We start from the raw sequence: 22087 nt of genomic DNA on the forward strand, positions 1-22087 counted from the left end.
GGCCGACAGCATGTGGAAGCAGAGACGACCCACCCCCGCTATGCCCTTGGACTCATGGCTCACAGAAGTGTAAGCAATAGAATGTTGTTGTTAGCCATTAAGCTTTGGGGTGCCTTATTACATAGCAATGGATTGCTGATAATTAAAAATTGGCACCTTGAAGCAGGATGGCGCCATAACGAACACCTAAAACATGTGGCATTGACTTTAGGACCAGCTGGCAGGTGGAGGCTGGGAGGCTGACAAAAAGGTTGGTGGAGACTTGCTAGTGCAGAGAGGGCACTGCTATTCAAAGTGGAAAAGGGGTGACCCGGCTTGTGGAGGGTGCCATGATGAGTATGACTATTGCTTGCAGTAACTTGGAAGACAGAAAAAGTACCTAATCAACTCAGGGATCCAACTAAGGAGATTTCCAGACAGAAGGCAGAAAATGTTGAATGGTTTCTCTTAGCTGTCTATGATATATTGTGAGACAAATGAGCTGAGGAAGAAATCATTCAGCAGAATACAGAGGAACTATAAAGGGTCCAGGACTGAATACTGCTGGAAAAGATTCTCAATATAAAAAATAACTTTAGGGAAAAGATCAAATCCAGGGTACTGCCAGCAAGAAAAAATGGGCTCAGGGTAAAGATCAATCAAATCAAAGTTGAAGCTGTAAGATCCTTCTCTGAGACCTCCGAAAGATTTTAAGGTGGCCCCTCATAGACCCTCTGCATCAAGGGAGTTCTAAAAACCATGTGTTGTCCCATTGCACTCACATTCCAAAGTCTAGAGACTTGTGGGTATGGCTTTTATCTAATGGAATAAACTATAATTTGACACATGGAAGCCCATATAGTTTTTAAAGGAGTGGTATCAGCATAGACTAAAAGGATCAGAGACAGTCGAATTGAAAAAAAAGGGCTTCTAGATCCCCAAATTTCAATGGACAAGAACGGACTGAGAAAGATACAAAACTGGCCATTTGTTATGGAAAAGAAAGGACTTCTCAGAGGGCAGAACCAAGAGCCACTGAGAGCACTATATTAGGGAACCAATCCCAGAGGGCAAAACTGGGCCCTAATGAAGGAATATTCCCTACCCCTGGAGGAGGGGAACCTGAAAACATGTGCCTGGCTGGATTTCAGAATTACTAAGGCCCAATGTGTGATATGTGTCTCTCTTTCCTGCCCTTTTTTGAGTGAACATGTTTACTGCAGCTATCCTGTCTCTATCTCACCACTGTATGTTGGTGGGGGATGGGAAGGGGGGAAAGACCCTGTCTCTTTAATTCACAGGTCTCCGATCAAGAGGTGCTACACTTGAGGAGCATCATCCACATCCAGACCTCATGCAGATAACGAGACATGAGATTTTGGGACTGATGCTGGGATTGGACTTTAGGGGTCTTTGGAGGGAGTGGGAGGGTTGTAAACTACTGCAGCCTGAGGGAGGACTGCAGTAGACCATCTCTAAAGGTCACTACTACCAATTCTTCCCATTCCTGTAATATGCATTTACTCTTCCCATCAAGAGGCCGAGTCTATATCTCTACCCTTGATTCTCAGCTGGCCTTGAGACTTGCTTTGACCAACAGACTGCAGTGGAAGGAAGGTTCTGGAACTTTTGAGCCCAGACCTTAGGAGGCACTGTAACACCCATTTTTACTCAAGAGGGAGCCCGCTGCCATGTCAAGAGTCCAGGCTATCTGTATGGAGAAAGGTCACACAGAACTGAACTGAAGTCTCAGATACAGGCCTCTGAGTGAGGCCAACCAAGCATGTGGAGTAAAGATGATAGGTTCTTGTTGAGTCCTTCCTGAATTCCCTACAGAATCATTAACAATAAAATGCTTGTTTTAAGGCACTAAGTTGGGGTGGTTTGTCATGCAGCAATAGATAATGGAGGCAATGGATTTACACACCTATGCACACACATTCCACCTCATGCATATCCCAGCTCCTTCGAACACCACAATTTCACCTGAGAACGACACAATTTTTATATCTAGATGAAGCTGGGGCCACTGTAAGAATTTACTTAATGGAAAAGGTAAACACATAAATCCTAAGCAGTCCCTACAGTTAGAAGCTGGAATACATGATTTTTACAGTCTAAGACCTTCCACCCATTTCCAGGAGAGCCCGGCCAGCTTCTGCAGGGCCCAAGATTAGTCTCACTGAGTTTTAGAAATGCAGTGCTTTCCCCAACACTTTCAGGAAGGTTCTCTTTTTTCAAATCCTTGGCTGCCTGAAAGTTTAGACCTAAATGTAGTGCTCAATTGTAATGAATTCATCCTAGGTTTTTGGTATAATTTTTTCCTTCTAAATGTTTTTTGTTTCTCCTTTTAGTTTTAAGTATCGTTCAACAATTTTAATGGCATCCCCGACATGTGTGAGGTGCTGCACATATGATAATGACTAAGACAGGTCTCTGCAATAATGGGCCCACCCATTCATACATTCAAACATTGAGCCCCTGCTACACATCAGGCAATATGCCTGGTGTAGAGAGACAGCAGCTGAGCAAAACAAAGTCGTACCCTCAGGGAACTGATATTCTAGTGAGGGAGGCAGGAAGTAGGCACATAGAATTTATAAATATGCAGTGCCAAGTGTTAAGAAAGAGGCTGAAAAGGGAGGAAACACAAAATGGTGCGGTGAAGAGGGTGCAAGCCATGCCTGTAAAGGGACAATGACGAGGGGTGAGATGGCTGCCACTACAGGCCTGTTAACTGCTACGTGTACCCCTAGAATGGGAGAGCCGGGTGTTCCTGAGCAGGGTACGGGCTGTGAGGCTGGAGAAGAGACTTCACAGATAAGGTGACTTTTGAGCACAGTTGTGGGAGAGGATATTTGCCAGACAGGCAAAAACAGGCATACCTGGTGGAGAGGACCATACCACTACAAGTCTTTAAAAACAGCACTGCTATTCTGGGAGCTGCAGGTAGTTCATCCTAATTAGGAAACTTTTGTTTTGTTTTGTTTTTGTTTTTTTGGGGGGATGGAGTTTTACTCTTGTTGCCCAGGCTGGAGTGCAGTGGCTTGATCTTGGCTCACTGCAACCTCCACCTCCCCAGTTCAGGCGATTCTCCTGCCTCAGCCTCCTGAGTAGCTGGGATTACAGGCGCATGCCACCACACCTGGCTAATTTTGTATTTTTTTAGTAGAGACGGGGTTTCGCCATGTTGGTCAGGCTGGTCTCGAACTCCTGACATCAGGTGATCCACCTGCCTCGGCCTCCCAAAGTACTGGAATTACAGGTGTGAGCCACCACACCCGGCCGGGCAACTTTGAAATGAGAGAAATGAGGCGAGAAAGGTGACAGCTGTGTCACAGGGGTTTTTCTGGGCCGTGGTGCAGTTTGGACTGTATCCCTTGCGCAGTGGGGGGACACTGAAGGGTCTTATAAAGGAAAATGACATAATGGGACCTGTGTTTGGAAAAAGGCAGCTCTGGCCACCTTCTAGGGAAGGAGGCTGGGGAGCTTCTTCCGATCTTCTGGAAACAGGCAGGTTGTAGATGACAAAGGTTCATTTCTTACCTGTTCGCCCAAGATACAGAAGAGAGGTTGATGGGCAGAGACTATCTGCAAAGGCCGATGACAAAGTCTGCTGCTTCTCCCCGGTCAGGAGGTCAATAACATACCAGATGTCCTGCTTTTTACCTGAAAGGACACAAAAACACATCGTCATTTACACCATATGGAAAAAAGTATCGCTGCCAAACTAGCAGCCAAGATGCTCTGTATTGAGAGAGATAGACCTGAAATTCTTAGGATGTCATTTCTAAGGTGATTATATAAATGGTAATGCAGAGATAATAAAACTTCTTAGGTCCATAGGTCTTATACTAATTTAATAACCTAATCATGGTATACAAATTCCTCCAAACCTAATAACATAATTATAGTTTCAAAAAGTTCCCCAAACTTTCAAGTTAGATTTTATTGCTTTGATGAGTGGCTTTAAATATGAAAAGTCTTGCCTGTGAAAGGCAACCCTTTTCCCGTGGACTGGGATCTATAGAAATACAGAAATGTGCCCAGGGGTTCATCTCCCTAATAACCATCATTCACATTTCTCAACCTCCCTACTAACCAGCCCCCATGTGAGAAGGATCTACAGTTACTGTTTATGACTATAATTAACTAGTACCTGGGACTGGTCAGTGGAGTTGGTTGCAACCTGATGCTAAGGATGTCAAAGTTGTCTCGGCCTCTGTTCCCAGCCAGTAAGTAATTCCCTGGCCTCGGGCCATACCCCTAATCTTGGTCAGCTGATTATGACAGGCAGACAGCACAGTAAATAACACTATATATTAAGAAAACCCAAAGCATATGTATCAATGGTATATACCCAACCGCATCCTAGCAATGGCGAGTCTGTAGCAAGGCCCTCCAATGTGAAAGTCAACACAGTCACTGTGATGTGTATATTTCTATTTTGTAAAGCATGATCTCTGGTGGTCATTTTTATCTTCCTAACTTATTGGAAAAGTCTCCTGTTTTGGAGACTCTTAGAAGCAGAATATTGAGATGCTGGAGAAGCTCACAGAGCCTTTGAAAAATTTTTTTTTTTTTTTTTTTTTGAGACAGGGTCTTGCTCTGTCGCCCAAGGAGTACAGAGGTGTGGTCACGGCTCACTGCAGCCTCCAACTCCTGGACTCAAGTGATCCTTTTGCCTCAGTCTCCCCATAGTTGAGACTACAGGCATGTACCACTATGCCTGGCTCTTTTTTTTTTTTTTTTTTTGAGATGGAGTCTCGCTCTGTCGCCCAGGCTGGAGTGCAGTGGCGTGATCTCGGCTCACTGCAACCTCCACCTCCCAGGTTCAGGCGATTCTCCTGCCTCAGCCTCCAGAGTAGCTGGGACTACAGGTGCGTGCCACCACTCCCAGCTAATTTTTTTTTTTTTTTTTTTTTTTATTAGAGACAGGGTTTCACCGTGTTAGTCAGGATGGTCTCCATCTCCTGACTTCGTGATCCACCCAACTCGGCTCCCAAAGTGCTGGGATTACAGGTGTGAGCCACCATGCCCGGCCACCTGGCTAATTTTTATTTATTTTTTATTTTTTTTGAGACGGAGTCTCGCTCTGTCGCCCAGGCGGGAGTGCAGTGGTGCAATCTCAGCTCAGTGCAACCTCCGCCTCCAGGGTTCAAGCGATACTGCTGCCTCAGCCTCCTGAGTAGCTGGGACTACAAGCACATGCCACCACGCTTGGCTTATTTTTTGTATTTTTAGTAGAGATGGGGTTTCACCGTGTTAGCCAGGATGGTCTCGATCTCCTGATCTCGTGATCTGCCCGCCTCAGCCTCCCAAAGTGGTGGGATTACAGGCGTGAGCCACTGCACCTGGCCTACACCTGGCTAATTTTTAAAAAATGTTTCTTCTGTAGAGACAGGGTCTCACTATGTTGACAAGGCTAGTTTCAAACTCCTGGCCTCAAGCAAACCTCCTGCCTCACCCTCCCAAAGTACTGGGATTACAGTTGTGAGTCACTGCGCCTGGCCTATAATTTGCTAAAGCTATACTTCTAAAGTTCTAACAGATGTTGCATACATGCCTGCTCCACATGTGTGCAACTTACCCATGGATCGCAACTCTGTTCTCAATGACAAAATCATAATATGAATATGATCTGAAGGTAGAGGAGAACAGAGCTAGGACCACGAACCTTTTCCATCTAGCATGACATAGCTGGTTACTTCAAGGACCACTAGAGTTTACATAACTCAGCTATTACTTTAATGGGTAGATTGGGCAACTACCATGCTCTTAAATATGTTTAATGAACTCGCCTAAGAGGCCACAGCACAAAGATGATAAGAAGACAATACCCTAAGCAGACTATAAGTGACGAATTGCTGGCAAAAGCTGGAAGACCAGATAGGACACAGTGACATGGATGGTCAGAAGATTATCAGATGTTCCCAGGGCATGGCCCACAGAGAGAAAAATCTGTGCCGATCGTTTCCTCCAAATTCCTAGGCTGGGAGTTCCTCATTCTGAAGGTGTAGAAGGAAGCAAGAGTCTCAGTGTCCTGAGCAAAACCTTAAAAGTCTGGCCTGCACTTGAGACCCAGAAATACACATAAAGCTCCTCGAGGCATGAATAGGCAATAAGCACTTTCAGTTCCTCAAAAAGAAAGCTGCTGTATAAATACGGGCTATTATTACTACTATGATTTCAAGATAAATACAGCTCTCCTTTGTGTTGCAAATGCTTTTTTATTGACATTTTGGCAGCAACATGGTAAAAGAAAAGCAGGTGATCTGATGCTTTGAAAGCTGTGACCCCATAGGTATGAAGGCAGTTTATCTAGGCAAGCTATTAAGTGCTGTTTTATCAAATATTCTGATAGCAGGAAATACTAAGAAAGCCCTATAATTAACAGGCAGAGCCTGGCTTTCCTTTCTTGGCTTAGACAATTGTATTCACTTTAAATTTCATCCATTTGCCACTGGGTATGTTGCAATCTTGGAATCTCAGGACTAAGTCAACACAGCAACTAAAAGCTTGTTAAATGAGTAACCATATTAATGATGTCAATTCTTCTCCCAGGTTCGGGGAGCCCTTTCTTAATTGGTCAGCTGATCCTGGGGAGAACAGCACCTGAAGCACAACCCAGGAAAGAAAGGGTTGGCAAGGCGGTGACTGCGCCCTCTCTCTCCACACGCCACTTTCCCAGATTCCGGGACTTACGTCAAAGAGACACAAGTTTCTGGAGACAGGAACTCTTACCCATGTAGAGGATTCCATCTGAACTTCGGCACGGGGATGCCTGCACCAATTCTGGGATGGTAAAAGGAAGTTTCTTTAAAAGAAAAAGAAAAAGAAAAAAGTTAACCAAGTCTTGTGCAATTATTACAATTTTACCAGGCAGTTTGTTTCTATTACCTAATTCTGCTAAAAAGAGAGAAGCACTTTGCAGATGAGAGTTTTCCTAACTGAATACAAAGGAGAAGGGGGCACCCTATGCTTCCACATCTACTTTGTTTTTATTTTTATTTTTTTGAGACAGGGTCTCATTCTGTCACCCAGGCTGGAGTGCAGTGGCGCCATCTTGGCTCACTGCAACCTCTGCCTCCTGGGTTCAAGTGATTCTCCCACCTCAGCCTCCCAAGTAGCTGGGATTACAGGCATGTTGCCACTACACCCAGCTAATTTTCCATGTCTATTTTGACAAGCTCCCAGGTTCCTGAGCTCCGTAAACATCCACTCCTTTACTTGACACCATGTGCGAAGGCCCCTCGAGGTCTCCTGTCCAGGGTGCTTCCCAGGGCTGACACAAACCTTTTCTGAAAAGATTTACACAAATATGGAGAGTTATATATTCTTTGAAATTCTAAGAGTGGGAGAAAGAATTGTCCTGGCTTGGAATACAGAGCCAGAGCTGGCTAGACTGAGTAAAAATGACAGTGCTTTGTAGAGCCCCATGGGAGGGAGCCAGGACACTGATGCTGAAGGGATGCAATCTTGGTGCCAAGCTCAAGCTTCGAGGGAAAGGAGAAGTCGCCATTACAGGGGCAACACAAGAGTTTGAGGTGGAAAAGAGTTTTGATGTTTTCTTCAGTAAATCATTCACTATTGAAAAACAAGAAAAATTGAGACTTTTGGTTTAAAAGAGGAAGTTAAGATAGGTGCCAGGAAAAGAAACTCAAAGGAATCCAAATGTTTCAACTGCATTTCATCATAAAACTGATTCTTCTGAGTCTACAGCTGACATCTGACAAGCTCTTTTGGTTAATGCTCGTTTCAGTATACTTTATTTTTAGAACATTCTGTGTTCTTGAAATTGTTCTATAGATACCTGCTTTTATAGAAACGCCTCTACTGCATGGGTCACCTTTTTCTCCAAGAAAGAAAAGATTTCTCTCTAGCTTTAATAAGCAGAGCTTTGCATACTAAATAACTTTGATTTCCCATCATCCCAACATTCAAACCAAGCCTCAGAGGAGGAAAAATGCTTCAGAGAGGCTGCAATGACTGGGTTTTGCCACGTGTTTCTGAGAATCAGAAAGGCACTGCAGATCTTCTAGTCTTCTGGAGTCCTATGGTCTCTGCTGAGCACTGCCACGGGTGCCCTGATTCAAGGCCCGAGCTTGGGAAACATTGTTTCTGGAGCTGCTAAACCACAACCCAGGAAGGAACACAAGGGAGTGATGAAGGGCATCCTCTTTTTTTTTTTGAGACGGAGTCTCGCTCTCGCCCAGGCTGGAGTGCAGTGGTGCGATCTCGGCTCACTGCAAGCTCCGCCTCCCGGGTTCATGCCATTCTCCTGCCTCAGCCTCCCCAGTAGCTGGGACTACAGGCGCCCACCACTGCGCCTGGCTAATTTTTTGTATTTTTTAGTAGAGACGGGGTTTCACCGTGTTAGCCAGGATGGTCTTGATCTCCTGACCTTGTGATCCGCCTGCCTCGGCCTCCCAAAGTGCTGGGATTACAGGCGTGAGCCACCACGCCCGGCTGGGCATCCTCTTTAAGAACCAACTCCAACACTAGAAGACTCAGCCCTGGACATATTCCTTCACTTCTCCAGGCTGTTTCCACACCTCTAAAATGGGGATATCTCACCCACATGGCTGCTGAGAGATTCCAATGAGATAACTTATACAACTCACTCACCCCAGTTTCTGGCAAACAAATTGCTTAAGAAATGGGGACTACATAGCTGTGGAGAGAAACCAACAGAGAGCAGGGTTGAAGGTGAAATACACACAGCTCTATACAAGCTTGCCCTCCTCCCCTCTGTTTTGGTCACAGGCATTCACAAAATAATTTTTAAATACCCAAGTTAAAGTCCACAATCCACTTACAGCCTGGATCAGTGGTTCTCATCCTCGGTCGCACACGAGAATTACTTGGAAGCTTTAAAAACTTCCTACTGATGCATAATACACAAACAGAAAAGCACTCGTCATCACACAGCTCAGTCAATTTTCACAAAGTGAACATTCCCACGTAACCGGCGTCCAGGTGAAGAAACAGAAGCCCCCCTCCTCTCTTGCCCCGCTTTCTAGCCATAACTCTCCAGGGTAACTATTATCCTAACTTCAAAACAGCAGAGACTTGTTTTTCCTGTTTTTGGCTTTATATAAGTGAATGGTAGTGTGTGGCCTTTTTTGTCTGTCATGTTTTGCTCAACATCACGCTTGTGAGTCATCAGAGGTGTGTGTCGTCATAGACTGTTGGTCCTCATCACCGTGCATGCCGCTTCTAGAGTTTATTTTTCCACTCCACTGTGGATGTTATTTGGCCACCCTCTGCTCATTATAAATGGTGCTGCTGTACATTTGGGCACATGTCCATTGGTGAACAAACGTGCATTTCTTCTTTTTTTTTTTTTTTTTTTGAGATGGAGTCTTACTCTGTTGTCCAGGCTGGAGTGCAGTGGCGCAATCTCAGCTCACTGCAAGCTCCGCCTCCTGGGTTCACGCCATTCTCCTGCCTCAGCCTCCCGAGTAACTGGGACTACAACCGCCCGCCACCGCACCTGGCTAATTTTTTGTATTTTTAGTAGAGATGGGATTTCACCGTGGTCTCAATCTCCTGACCTCGTGATCCGCCTGCCTCGGTCTCCCAAAGTGCTGGGATTACAGGCGTGAGCCACCACGCCTGGCCAAAAATGTGCATTTCTGTTGGGTCTGTAACCTAGGAGGGCATTACTGGGTCCTAAGGACTTTAGCACTTACTGCCAAACAGTTTTCCAAACCACTTGTGCCACCCTGCACTTCCGCCAGCAGTAGGTGAGAGTCCTGGTTGCTCCACATCACCAACACGTTTTCTTTTTCTACTTTCCTTGTTTTGGCCATTCTGGTGAGTATGGCACTGTGGCTTTAATTTGCATTTCCAAATGACTAATAAAATGGAACATCTTTTCATATGTTTATGACCATTTGGATATTCTCTTCTGTTATTCTTCCATTGGGCTGTCTTTTTTTAATGTGCCATAGGATTTCTTCATATATTCTGAATATGAACTTTTGCTGGATGTGTATACTACAAATACTTTGTGGCCTCTTAATGAGGAAAAGTTCTTAATTTTAATATAATCAATATATTGATTTTTTCCTAAATTTATAGTGTTCTTTAATATCCTACTTAATAAATCTCTACTTACTCTAAGATCATGAAGATGGTTCCATTACTTTTTTTCTTAAAGCTTTATTATTTTGCATTTCACATTTAGATGTGTGATCTATCTGGAACTGATTTTATATGTGTTGTGGGGGGCTAGGAGTCAAGACTTTTATTCCTATATGGATATCCCAATTATTGCAAAAACACTGTAAGCTGGGTGGTGGTGGCTCACGCCTGTAATCCCAGCACTTTGGGAGGCCGAGGCGGGTGGATCGCTTGAGCCCAGAAGTTGGAGACCAGTCTAGGCAATATGATGAAACCCCATTTCTACCAAAAATACAAAAAATTAGCTGGGCGTGGAGATGTGCACCTGTGGTCCCAGCAACTCAGGAGGCTGAGGTGGGAGGCTGGCTTGAGCCTGCGAGATGGAGGTTGTAGTGAGCCAAGATTGTACCACTGCATTCCAGCCTGGGTGACAAAGTGAGACCCAGTCTCAAAAGAAAAGAAAAGAGAAAAGACAAGACAAGACAGGACACTGTAGTGTCACCTTTGTCATAGATCAGATGACCATATGTGTGGGCCTGTTTCTAAATTCTCTTATCTGGGGAGCTTTTAAAAAGTCCTGATGACTTAGATCAATTGAATCAGGACCTTCTGGGACTGGGCCCTATGTTCTAGGTCCTAATGCTGTTTTTTTGAATTCCAGGTTATTACAATGTATAATCAAGGCTGAAAACCACTGGTTTAGATTCTCAAATGGAGATGAGGGTAGAAGATCACACGACTTCCCTACGGAGTCATCGGGAGGTGGGGCAGGTGATATAGCATTTCAAACGATATCCCTCCCTCCTGAGGTGAGGGTCACCAGTTACAGCAAACCCCGTTCTTAACATTGTATCCTCCAGTGTATGGGCTGGGCCATGAGAACTTGCTGGTCTGCATCCATGTTTCTGAACTCTGGCACCACATTTAAAAGCTCATTTAGGAAGCTCTCTGAAAAGACTGATGCCCAGGCTCCTCTCTAGACCACCTGAATCAGAATCCCCAGGGGTTGTTTTGAAAAGCTCCAGGCGGGACACACAGTAAGACACTGTGCAGACACACTTAAGGACCGCTGGTCTAGAACCCCTGGAATACAAAAAGCAGCTAAATATACTCACCGTCAGGCCTTCATTATTCTTGCTTCCAAGTGTATACAGGCTGCCATCATTAGGATCTGGGAGAAAGGCAGGCCTAGAGATTAAATAATAAATATCAAAGATAAATTACAGCCCAGGGCATGGAACAACATACCAAAGCCACACAAACCCATGATGGAGGAATAGAGAGTGGAGGGTGGTTGTGTGTAGGTGTGTAAGTGAGTATATAAGACAATTCCACCCACTACTCTCTCTCACTTCAACCACAGATAAATAAAATACCCCTATGGTGGTATACACTATCCTCGAGTGGAGAAAAGCGGCCTGAAAGGAAAAATCATACAAAACCGTAGAACACAAATCATCATTTGGTCAAAGCACTCTGGATGAAGGCAAAATATGCGAAAAGGACCCAGCAAGTCCACTTTTCAATTTCTACATAAATTGTATATAGAACTTCAGCCATTAATATTTAATAGGATGGCATGGTACATAAACAGGTAGAACAAATCTGCTTTTGGTTTTCAAGAGATATTTTTTGTTTAACTGGAGGCAATAAAAGCAGACTCTAACAGCTTGACATCAGAGAGAACCCGCCAGGGGGACAGATCAAGGTCCCTCCGTCAGTAGCTTCCCTTGAAGCAGATGTGAAGTGGTCTTTTGTCAAGTTAATCTGCTAAAGACTGAACTATAACTACAGTCCCTCAGAAACCCTTGGCTGAATCGTTCCTTAGGTTGCGCCATCATTTAAGGCTCTTACAGGTGCTATCCAGCTTTTACCCCAACACACACTCTGTAGCAGCAGGTCACATTCACCTTTTTTCTCCATGATATGACACAGCAAAGAGGAAGAGGTCCAGTCCCCCTGAGGACTTTGGAAGTTTAAGTTCAAAGCTCAACTTGAGTTTCATCTCAAATAAGCCTTTTTAAAACCACTACCCTTCTCCCTCAGGAAACTGACCACCTCCTCCTCAACACAGGCTTTCATCATAGCACCTGTAAGACTTTTTATGTCACTCATTGTTATTCCTCAAACTTACACATATATGCACTCCCAGCAACTGGCCTCATAAACACTGATTGAATGAAGAAGACTGAATTAAAGGGAAGTACTGAGCAAATCAGAAAACTTACTCTTCCACATGTGTTGGGACCTGCAGGACTGGATCTGTGCAAAAGAACAACAAAGGCATCATCAGAAACATCCCAAAATGTCAAGATTCCCAGAGGCTTCCCAGGACCAGGTCAAGTTGTACCGATAATAACTTTCTCCCTCACGTTAACCTACATGGGCTAGTGTACGTGAAGGTTATATGCACTTTTGCATCATCGTGCATATCTTTTAGAAAACATATCCACAATGATGCAAATGTAAGCTCTTGGATAGTCACTGAGGCTGGATAGAGAACTGAGACCAGAACAGAACTGCTTTCAAGAAACTTGCATATAACTTGGGGGATGGATGCAGAAGGAAGAAACAGTCACCACACACAGTGGACAAGGGGTCAGAGCATCACTATCTGACACCTCAAGGACTTCTAAAACCTAAATCATTACCTTGTCCGATGCCTGGAGTAGCTCTACATATTCCCATTAGGAAAAGTAAAACTGGTTTAAGAACTGACTTCGATTGGCTAGTAAATGGACACACCTCTTTGGAGCGGCAATTCTAGAGCCTCCAAGTGTTCATTCCCTTTGGCTCCCCCATTGCATTTCTATAAAATCTAATTTAAAGATAATATAAACTATAGAAAATGGTTTTTGTACAAAGATGTGTACATAGCAGCATTACAAATGACCTACCCAATAATATGGTTAAGTTATAGAATGTCCACTTGGCAAAAAATTAAGGCTTCTAAGAGGGCTAATAAAATTTTAAGACATATACAAACCTATGCTATTATGTTCAGGAGAAAAGATAACATTGTACATAGAGTATTAATGCAACTATGGGGAAAGGCTTCAATGTACCTAACTAGATGGAAAGATCAAAAATGCTAATTGTAAGTTATCCTTGTTGGAAATGCAACTCCCCCCAACCTTTTCTATATCTTAAAATTTCTGCAAGAGCAAGCATTACTTTTTAAATTGAGAACATGTTTTTTTTTCTCTAAGTCAATTTTACATTTGTAGCAATTAATGGCAGAATTCTTCCCTCCCTAGATTTTCCTGGGCACAAAGCAAGAGGAAGCTCCTGATTCCAGGGGCAGATGATGGTGGCAGTGAGAGAGCATGAACACTGGCACAGCAGCACTGTGTAGTGACAGATCTAAAAGTCCACAGGCAGGAGACTCACAGCGATGAGGTATTTCCAGCAACCAAAACCCCACAGCCATGCTATACACAACTGAAGCTCTGGGGGCAAGAACAGCAAGTATTCTTATATGATTTTGTATGCAGAATTCCAGACTCTGTAGGCTCTGCTTATGGTGACAGACAGCTGTCCAATCCATCCAATTATTGGATGAAGGAAAATCTTTTAAGCCTTATCATATGTTGACTTTGCTTAAAAGCCCAGCTCCTATATAAAGGCATATGGTGTTCACAACAACAGAGGTGTACACACACCATATGCGGTCTGTGGGCAGCAAACAAACAATTCACTAAACCAAAAACACTCTAGGAAACAGGAAGAACTTTCAGTCAGTAAGCACATGTTTATCTTTCCCATTAATCACCTCTCGGTACACTCTCACAAACAGACTGATGCAAGAGACAGGAAATAAAGGCACACCACACTCATCCTACTGAAACAAGCTAGTCAAGGTGCAATAACCCAGTTATTTTAACACCAGCCTGAAGCCATGCAAGCCAAGAAGAGCAAGAATATCATATTCCGAAGAAAACATGGCAGTAAAATGGCATCTTTTTTGTTTGTTTCAGCCACTTAAAGGTATCACAGATAAATGCAGATTAAGAGGACATGGCTGAATTCCAGGAATTCACCAGAAACAAGACATGGAGGCCAACATGATTTAAATTCTGTTCATAACCTGATCTTTGCTGTATAGTGTTTGCTCAGTCACACAGACTTGTCTTCAGATGCAGATTTTCCTGGTTTTCTATAGCTTATCCACTGGTCACCTGACACTGAGGCCTCAGGTCCCAAGATATGCCCTGTATCAGGAAGGTTCCAGTTAAGATTCAGGACATCGGCAGGAGACAGGGGAAGATTCCCAGGACAACTACACTGGTGTTTAAGAACTGTGATTTTTTTTTTCTAGGCTTAGGAGAAGACAAACTCCAGCAGGACGACCTTATGGTTATCTTAGCATTTCCCATCCACTCAGTAAAATAAGCACCTGGAATAAGCCTCTTCAAAGCTGCAGGCCAGGTAAAGACACAATTACTAAGACAGTTCTGACAGAGGCAGACACACTGCTGCTTGGCTTCTGAAATGTAACAATGACCTAATTCTGTAAATGTTTTTCTTTAAGAATCATCTGAATTCAAGATTTGCTTTAAAATACTACAGAAAATAATTATATGGGGGCGGGGAGGACATATAAAACAAAAAGTGGCAGGCTGTTGATAACAGTTAAAGATGAGAAATGGGAACACTGGAGTGTTATTTTACTACTCTCTGTACATATGCTTAAATTTTTTCATATTAAAAAAGATTAAAGAGAAAATTATCTTTGGAAAGTCAGCAAAAACAAAAACAAAGAGCATTATCTGAAAATGTGCAATAAAAGAGTAACATGAAAAAGTGGTTTTGATTTAATAAGGAGAACTGATATCAGGTAAGATTCTTGCTTAAAAAAAAAAAGTTTTCAGCCATGTGAAAAGAAACACTGTCCTACCTGTAGGGATGTAAACAAATACTGCTGTAAAATAAGCCACTATCTATATGGGGCTCGATAAGAATAAAAGCCATGTCACCAAGTTGTTTTACTTTCAGAAAAAAAAAGTTGGGGGGAGTTACTTCACAAGTATAAGAAGTGGCTGTTAGGTAAGGAAAAGGTAAGGTTATCTGGTAAAGGTAGAGATATGGGAAAATATAGCTGAAATCAAGGTTTGGTCTCCCAGGATTAACATGGGAAAGAAACAAACCTGGTCACTGATCCCCTGGGAGCAGCCATTGGCCTCAACTCCACTTCCCGGCCCGCATCGTGTGTCCAGCTGAGGCCTGGAATGGCACAAGCTTTACACCTGCAGGAACTGACATCCTGGGTGAGGTCACAAGATGCTCATTGCTAGGCTAATCTAAATCACCTCTTTAAGCTCAAATAACAAAACAGACGTCCACATCTTTCCTTTGTCCAAGTTCATAAGGGTAAAGTTTTAAATATTTCTGTCCCCAAAAGCAGTGAATTTTTGTCCCCACTCCCTCCTCCACACAGGGAGGAACATTGCCAGCTTCTCCCTTCAGCCTTTCTTCTCACTTAGAGAGCACATGCCTCTCTATAACTTCCACCCTAACCACAGTGGGGTTCTAGGCTCCCCTCTCCCGGGTCCTCTCTCTGGATCAACTGGACACGCCCACTACTTCCCACCAACGCCTCAGCCTCTGCTTGCCCAAGTCACGCCCTCTGTCTTTTGCCTCAGACTGGCTTCTACTCCTGACTACCATATTTTATTAACAGTACCACCATTCTCCTAGAAGAGAGCCATGACTCAAACGACACTGTTGACGTCTATTTCTCCCTAACACATGCTATCAGTTGCCAAACTCTGTGGTCTATTTCGAGGCCAATCATAGTTCTGTGTCCTGTTCAACACCATTGGAACCTTTTGTCTCTCAAGCCTTCCCTCCTCTCCTAATCTGTGTGGCCTTTGGAATCAGACAAACCAAGGCGTAAATCCTGGCTCTGCCAATCACCAGCTGAGTGACCTTGGCAAAGTTACTTAAGCTCGCGGAGCCTCAATTTCCTCATCAGTAAGGAAAAAAAAAATAGAGATAACATCAACCTCATGGGGCATCTCTATGTGGATTAAATGTTTGTCAAGACTGTAAGTCAGTGCCTTGACACTGAGAAGAGTGATCCTTTTAAAGGCATAAATCAGATTAAGCTTCTCTGTCACTCAAAATCCTTTGGTGGTTCCCCATCTCACTCAGTGAAGGCCAGTGTTTACACAGTGGCTCATAAATCCCAAGCAGTCCCTCCCTTTCAACCCGTCACCCTTTAACAATCTCCCACTATTTCCCACACACTCCATTCCAGCCATGCCGGCCTCCAAGTAGTCAACAAGCACTGCCAGGCCTGCCCCTGCCTCGGGACCTTTGCACTGGCTGTTCCTCTGCCTATGTCTTTGATCAACTGTTGCCACCTCAGAGCAGTCTTCCATGATCACCTCCTACTGCCCAGGATTTCCAACCCTTCTTCCCTGCTTAATTTTTCTCCATGTCACTTACCACCTCTGTAGTTCTATATATTTTATTGCTTACTTAATGCCCGACTCTGGTCACTGAGGGTTGGGATTTATTTTTTGTTGTCTGCATCTTCCCAAGGATCTAAAACAATATCTGACACACAGGTGGTAACCAATGTATTTGCTGAATGGAGTAATTAAGTGTCATTTCCTGTCTTAGTCTGTTTGTGTTCCTATAAAGGAATACCTGAGGCTGAGTAATTTATAAAGAAAAGAGGTTTATTTGGCTCACGGTTCTGCAGGCTGTACAAGAAGCATGGCACTAGCATTTGCCTCTGATGAGGGCTTCTGGCTGCTTCCACTAGTGGCAGAAGGCAAAGAGGAGCTGGAGTGTACAGAGATCACAGGGCGAGTGAAGCAGAGAGAGGGGAGAAGGTGTCAGGCTCTTTTTAACAACCATCTCTCACAGGAATTAATAGGGTGAGGATTCACTCACTACAATGAGGACAGCGCCAAGCCATTCATGAGGGATCCACCCCCAAGACCCAAACACTTCCCATTAGGCTCTACCTCCATCACTGGGAATCAAATTTCAACATGAGGTTTGGAGGGTCAAATATTCAAACTAGAGCAGTTTCTTTCCTACTTCCACTCTTGCCCAGCCTGGAAATCCATTGTTGATCACTTTTAATAATCCAGCAGATAAGCTCTACTCACCCTGAACCCAGGATCTGCATAGCAGTCCCTGTTCCTCCATCCAGGCTTCTGAGCACGGCTGTAGAAAACACTGCGATCATTTGTGGAGATACCATCATACATGGTATCTCCATGGTGTGGCCAGCTAGGCCCCTGCCACTAGGAGATCCTGGCTGACTTCTGTTCTCATCCCTGTAGCTGATATTTCAAACTACTCCTTGCCTCAAGGTCCCTGTCTCTCCACAAATGACTCTGCCTTCTGTGTCACAGGGGAAATTAAGGGAGACTGAGTGAGCTTGCTGAAACTTCCCACCCTTTGCCTTCTACATTTGCCCAGCTCCACCCTTCCCTTCACATTTCTATAAAGGGACAATGCTTTTGTCTTCACACTCATAGATTTTTCACACTCACATCTAGATCCTGTCTCCAAGGATCTCCAACTCCTCCTCTGCCTATAAACACAAAAACCTCTTGGCTCTGCCCGCTCTTCTGCACACTCTCCTTTTCCTCCAAAATGCACCCATTTTAAGTTTATAGTTCAATGAATCTTGAAAAACACACACACCCATGTAACTATCTTCACCATCAAGATATAGAACATTTCCATCACCCTAAAACATTTTTTCACATCCCTTTGATTCAGTATTTCCAAATCTTGCTCCAGATAAGTACCAGTTCATTTTGTTTGTTCTAAAATTTCACAAATGACCATGTCATAGATACTCATTTGTGCCTGGCCTCTTTATTTCACATAATGTCTTGGAAATTCATCCATATTGTTGTGTGTATCATAGTTCGCTCTTTTTTATTGCTGAATAGTATTCTACTGTAAGAATTTACCACAATCTGTTTACCTATTTACCTGGTGAGGGAACATTTGAGTTGGTTCTATTTTTTTGGCTGGTGTGAATGGTGTGAATAAAGCTGCTGTGAACATTTGTGTACGAGTCTTTATTTGGACCTATTTTCATTTCTTTTTTTTTTCTTTTCTTTCCTTTTTTTTTTTTGAGATGGAGTCTCGCTCTGTCGCCCAGGCTGGAGTGCAGTGGCACAATGTCAGCTCACTGCAACCTCCACCTCCTGAGTTCAAGTGACTCTCCTGCCTCAGCCTCCTGAGTAGCTGGGACTACAGGCGTGTGCCACCACACCCAGCTAATTTTTGTATTTGTAGTAGAGACGGGGTTTCACCTATTGGTCAGGCTGGTCTTGAATTCCTGACCTCGTGATTCACCCGCCGTGGCCTCCCAAAGTGCTGGGATTATAGGCATGAGCCACCGTGCCCAGCCTATTTTCATTTCTTAAAACAAGGAGGGGGACTGGTTGCATCATATTGTATACATCTGACAAAAAATTGACAAACAGTTTGCAAAAATGGTAGTACTGTTTTATATTTCCACCAGCAATGTATTAGAGATTCCTATGGAATTTTTAGAATGTTGATTCCTAGGTTCTTCCCCCAGGAAGCTGGCTTTGTAGGTAGAGACAAGGAATTTGCCTTTATAACCCAAGCTGGGTGACTGAGCCATGTGGGGAAACTACACTGCTCTGAATCCTCTGTTCCACCTTCCTGCCTTCTTATCTTCCTCCACTCACTGCCCTCTGGCCCCTACCCTCAGAATAAGATCAGAACTGCCACTGTCAAGTTCCCGTGATCAAAACCAACACTTGCAAATCCTCCACATGGCATCTGAGGATGTTCTCCCTTGGACTCCTGACCCAGTCCCACATGCAACTGCTATGGGTGTCTCAGCCCAAGGCCATACCCCCAGGACCTGCTCCTCGGTTCACACTCCCCAGACTGGCAGGTGGGTCCCACTTCCACCCAGTCACACAATCTAGAAACTCAGAAAGTCCCCAAACCAGTCCCTTTTAAGTGTACCTCTAGCAGTGACTGTAAATGTTTTGGGTTGGCCCTTTTGAAAAGTATTTAAGGGAGAGGGACGGGGATTACCCCGCGTTGATCATTATTGAAGCTGGGTGTTGGGTACATGGTTTCATGACACTACTCTTCTTACTTTGGGGTATGTATAAAGTTTTTATAAAATGAAAAGTTAAAAGAAAAAAAGCTAAAAACAGAAGCTATGTAAGGCAAACATCTGCAACAGGTTGGAGAGAATGGCCTGTTCCTCCTGCTCTCACCTGTGGCATAATTCTGAAGAGCCTGCTCTTCCAGTTGCACGGGGCACAGAGAGACTGAAGGGAAACTCATGTTAAGAGCGTGAAGGACCCTGTCAGGACCATCCCAGGCTTCCCTAAGCGCAGGGTTGGCAAAATTCATGAGGGCCTGGGGAAAACATCGGGTGATAAGTCAGCTGAATGGAAATGTCTTTGACGCAATCAACCAAAATTTAAATAATTGTTTCAAACCAGACTTCGAGATTGACGGCCTCTCTCTGGAGGTAGCTCTGGGCAGACTTCCTTCCATGTAGGAAGAAATAAGATCCCTTTGATTATAGAAGCCACAAGAACAGGTTGCTCACTTGACTGGAGCTCAAGGAGCCTTGCAAGATCCTTCTCTTCTCTTTCCCAGATGAGTAGGGATATTTCTGGAACATACTGCTTTTGCTTTTCTGGTGGAATCTAGATGACCTCTGGCTTTATTGCCCTCCTCCACCTTGTTCTTTCAGATCCCATCTGACCACCTTTCTGACCCCCATAACGCAGCAATGGAAATCAGCTCTCTCTCCTGTACAACTAAGATATCATCACACAATTAGAAAGTCCCCAAACCAGTCCCTTCTAAGTGTACCCCTAGCAGTGATTTTAAATATTCTGGGTTGGTATTCAAAATATCTTTTGAAAGGTATTTAAGGACCCAAAAAGCAGAGATGAAGTCTCAACTGCTTTATAGTCTGTGTAATCCTCTACATGCACGCACCCCCATTCCCCACCAAGGAGGAAGAGGACTGACAACCCTGCTACTAGTAACTTTCTGTTGAGATGCACCAAACACATCTCAGAAACAACTGTCAGATATCTGCTTCAGCTGGGTTCTCTGTTAAGTGCCATGCAGGATAAAGAAGGGAGCTTATGGTTTGAGTTACAAAGCTAATATACATGAACCATACACAACGAACTGCTAGAACATGGGGCACGCACCACAGGCTTTCCTAGGTGGGGACCGGAATACTCAGAGCAGAAAACCCTCATAAAGGCAGCCGGCCCTGAGCACAGGGATGACAAGACAACATGAGTGAAAAACTGTCACTGTGTTCGTGGGACAGAGGATGCAGGCTCAGTAAGTGTGACATGTTCCTCCTGAGGAACAACACAAATGAGGCTGGACTGCAGGCAGTGACACTATGGGGAAGAAAGCCTTGAAAACTTTGTGATGTGGAATGTTGGGCACTAGAGTCCAACTGGAAGCCTCTGAGAAAAAGAGGAATGTGGGCCAGGCGCGGTGGCTCAGGCCTGTAATCCCAGCACTTTGGGATGCCAAGGTGGGCGGATCACGAGGTCAGGAGATCGAGACCATCCTGGCTAACATGGTGAAACCTTGTCTTTACTAAAAATAAAAAAATTAGCCGGGCGTGGTGGTGGGCACCTGTAGTCCCAGCTACTCAGGAGGCTGAGGCAGGAGAATGGCGTGAACCTGGGAGGCGGAGCTTGCAGTGAGCCGAGATCGCGCCACTGCACCCCAGCCTGGGCGACAGAGTGAGACTCCGCCTCAAAAAAAAAAAAAAAAAAAAAAAAAAGAGAAATGTGACACAGGGTGAGCATCCCAAATCCGAAAATCTGAAATCTGAAATGTTCCAAAATCTGAAGCCTGAGCGCCAACGTGATGTGCAAAGGAAATGCTCACTGGAACATTTTGGATTTCAGATTTTCAGATTTGAGATGTTCAACTGGTAAATATAATGCAAATATTCCAAACCTAAAAAAATCCAAAATCAGAAACACTTCAGGTCCCAAGCATTTCGGGTAAGGGACACTCAACCTGTACAAGTCCTCTGAAGGCAAGTTAGACAGGCGGGCATTGAGGCACAGAATGAAGGAAAAAAGGGAGAAGGAATCACAAAGGTGCTGCAACAGACAGACCCGAGCTGGGGAGGAGGGGAGTCAGAAACAGACAGGAGGGAAAAGAGTGTCAGCAAAACTGAGCCCTGTCTAGATAAATGCAGTGGGAGAAAGGAACGAGTTAAAGGTGACATGGAGATTTTAACCCTGGCTGACAGGTAACAGTGAAACTAGAAAGGCATAGTCTGAATGAGGTAAACAACTGCTATTTTCTCAAGAATGTGCTTAAGGTTCTAATACTGTTTTCCTATTTAAAAAAAATTACTGGCAGAAACAAAGCCATTCACCCTTCCTTAACTCAAACCTTCAGTCTCCCAAATATGTTTCATACATTCGAGTGGCCCAATTAGGAAGTACTTCTCCCCAGTGGCAGCCCATTCCTTCCCTCCAGAGAAAAAGCACTTCATTAACCTAAGTCATAAACTCCCATTAAAGCTGTTAGGTCCAAATTGTAAGACAGAAAGTCTCAGACATTCTTTACAGTTCAGCTTTCACGAGGAAAGCATTTTTTTTTAAAGACATCTAATCGAAAGCTCCTCAGTTTCTAATCTCAGCAGAACTGGAAAAGGATGTAACAAGTTTTCTTCGGAGGTAACCTCCGTTAAGTCACGAAATGTCACATTTGGCAAAGACGATCACGTAGAAATGACCAAGTAATCCGGAAAACTGCCCATACTAAAAGCAGCTGAAGTCTACTGCGTTCTCACTTATCTCCACCTTGGCAGAAGTAACTCAGGCCAAAAAACACACTGAACGTTATAATCAATCATGAAGGCACTGAAGACAATTAAACACTACGGCCTGTGTCCAAATGCCTCTCAAGATGTCATAACTTCACAGAATTCATTCCTGAGTGATGG

At 44.1% G+C, this 22087-nt stretch overlaps 1 protein-coding gene across 1 annotated transcript in view; it reads right to left on the reverse strand.

The window, feature by feature from the left end:
• Nucleotides 1-22087, reverse strand: part of ERN1 (endoplasmic reticulum to nucleus signaling 1) — a 90894-nt gene that overhangs the window by 29034 nt on the left and 39773 nt on the right. Inside the window, exons 3-6 of the mRNA XM_054459013.2 lie at nt 12336-12369; nt 11223-11295; nt 6724-6796; nt 3526-3648 (exon numbers count right to left, since the gene is read on the reverse strand). Coding sequence (XP_054314988.2) covers nt 3526-3648; nt 6724-6796; nt 11223-11295; nt 12336-12369 — 303 coding nt within the window. The remainder of the gene's footprint in view (nt 1-3525; nt 3649-6723; nt 6797-11222; nt 11296-12335; nt 12370-22087) is intronic.

The sequence above is a fragment of the Pongo pygmaeus genome, chromosome 19 (genome assembly GCF_028885625.2).
Source record: "Pongo pygmaeus isolate AG05252 chromosome 19, NHGRI_mPonPyg2-v2.0_pri, whole genome shotgun sequence".
NCBI classification, from domain to species: Eukaryota; Metazoa; Chordata; class Mammalia; order Primates; family Hominidae; genus Pongo; species Pongo pygmaeus.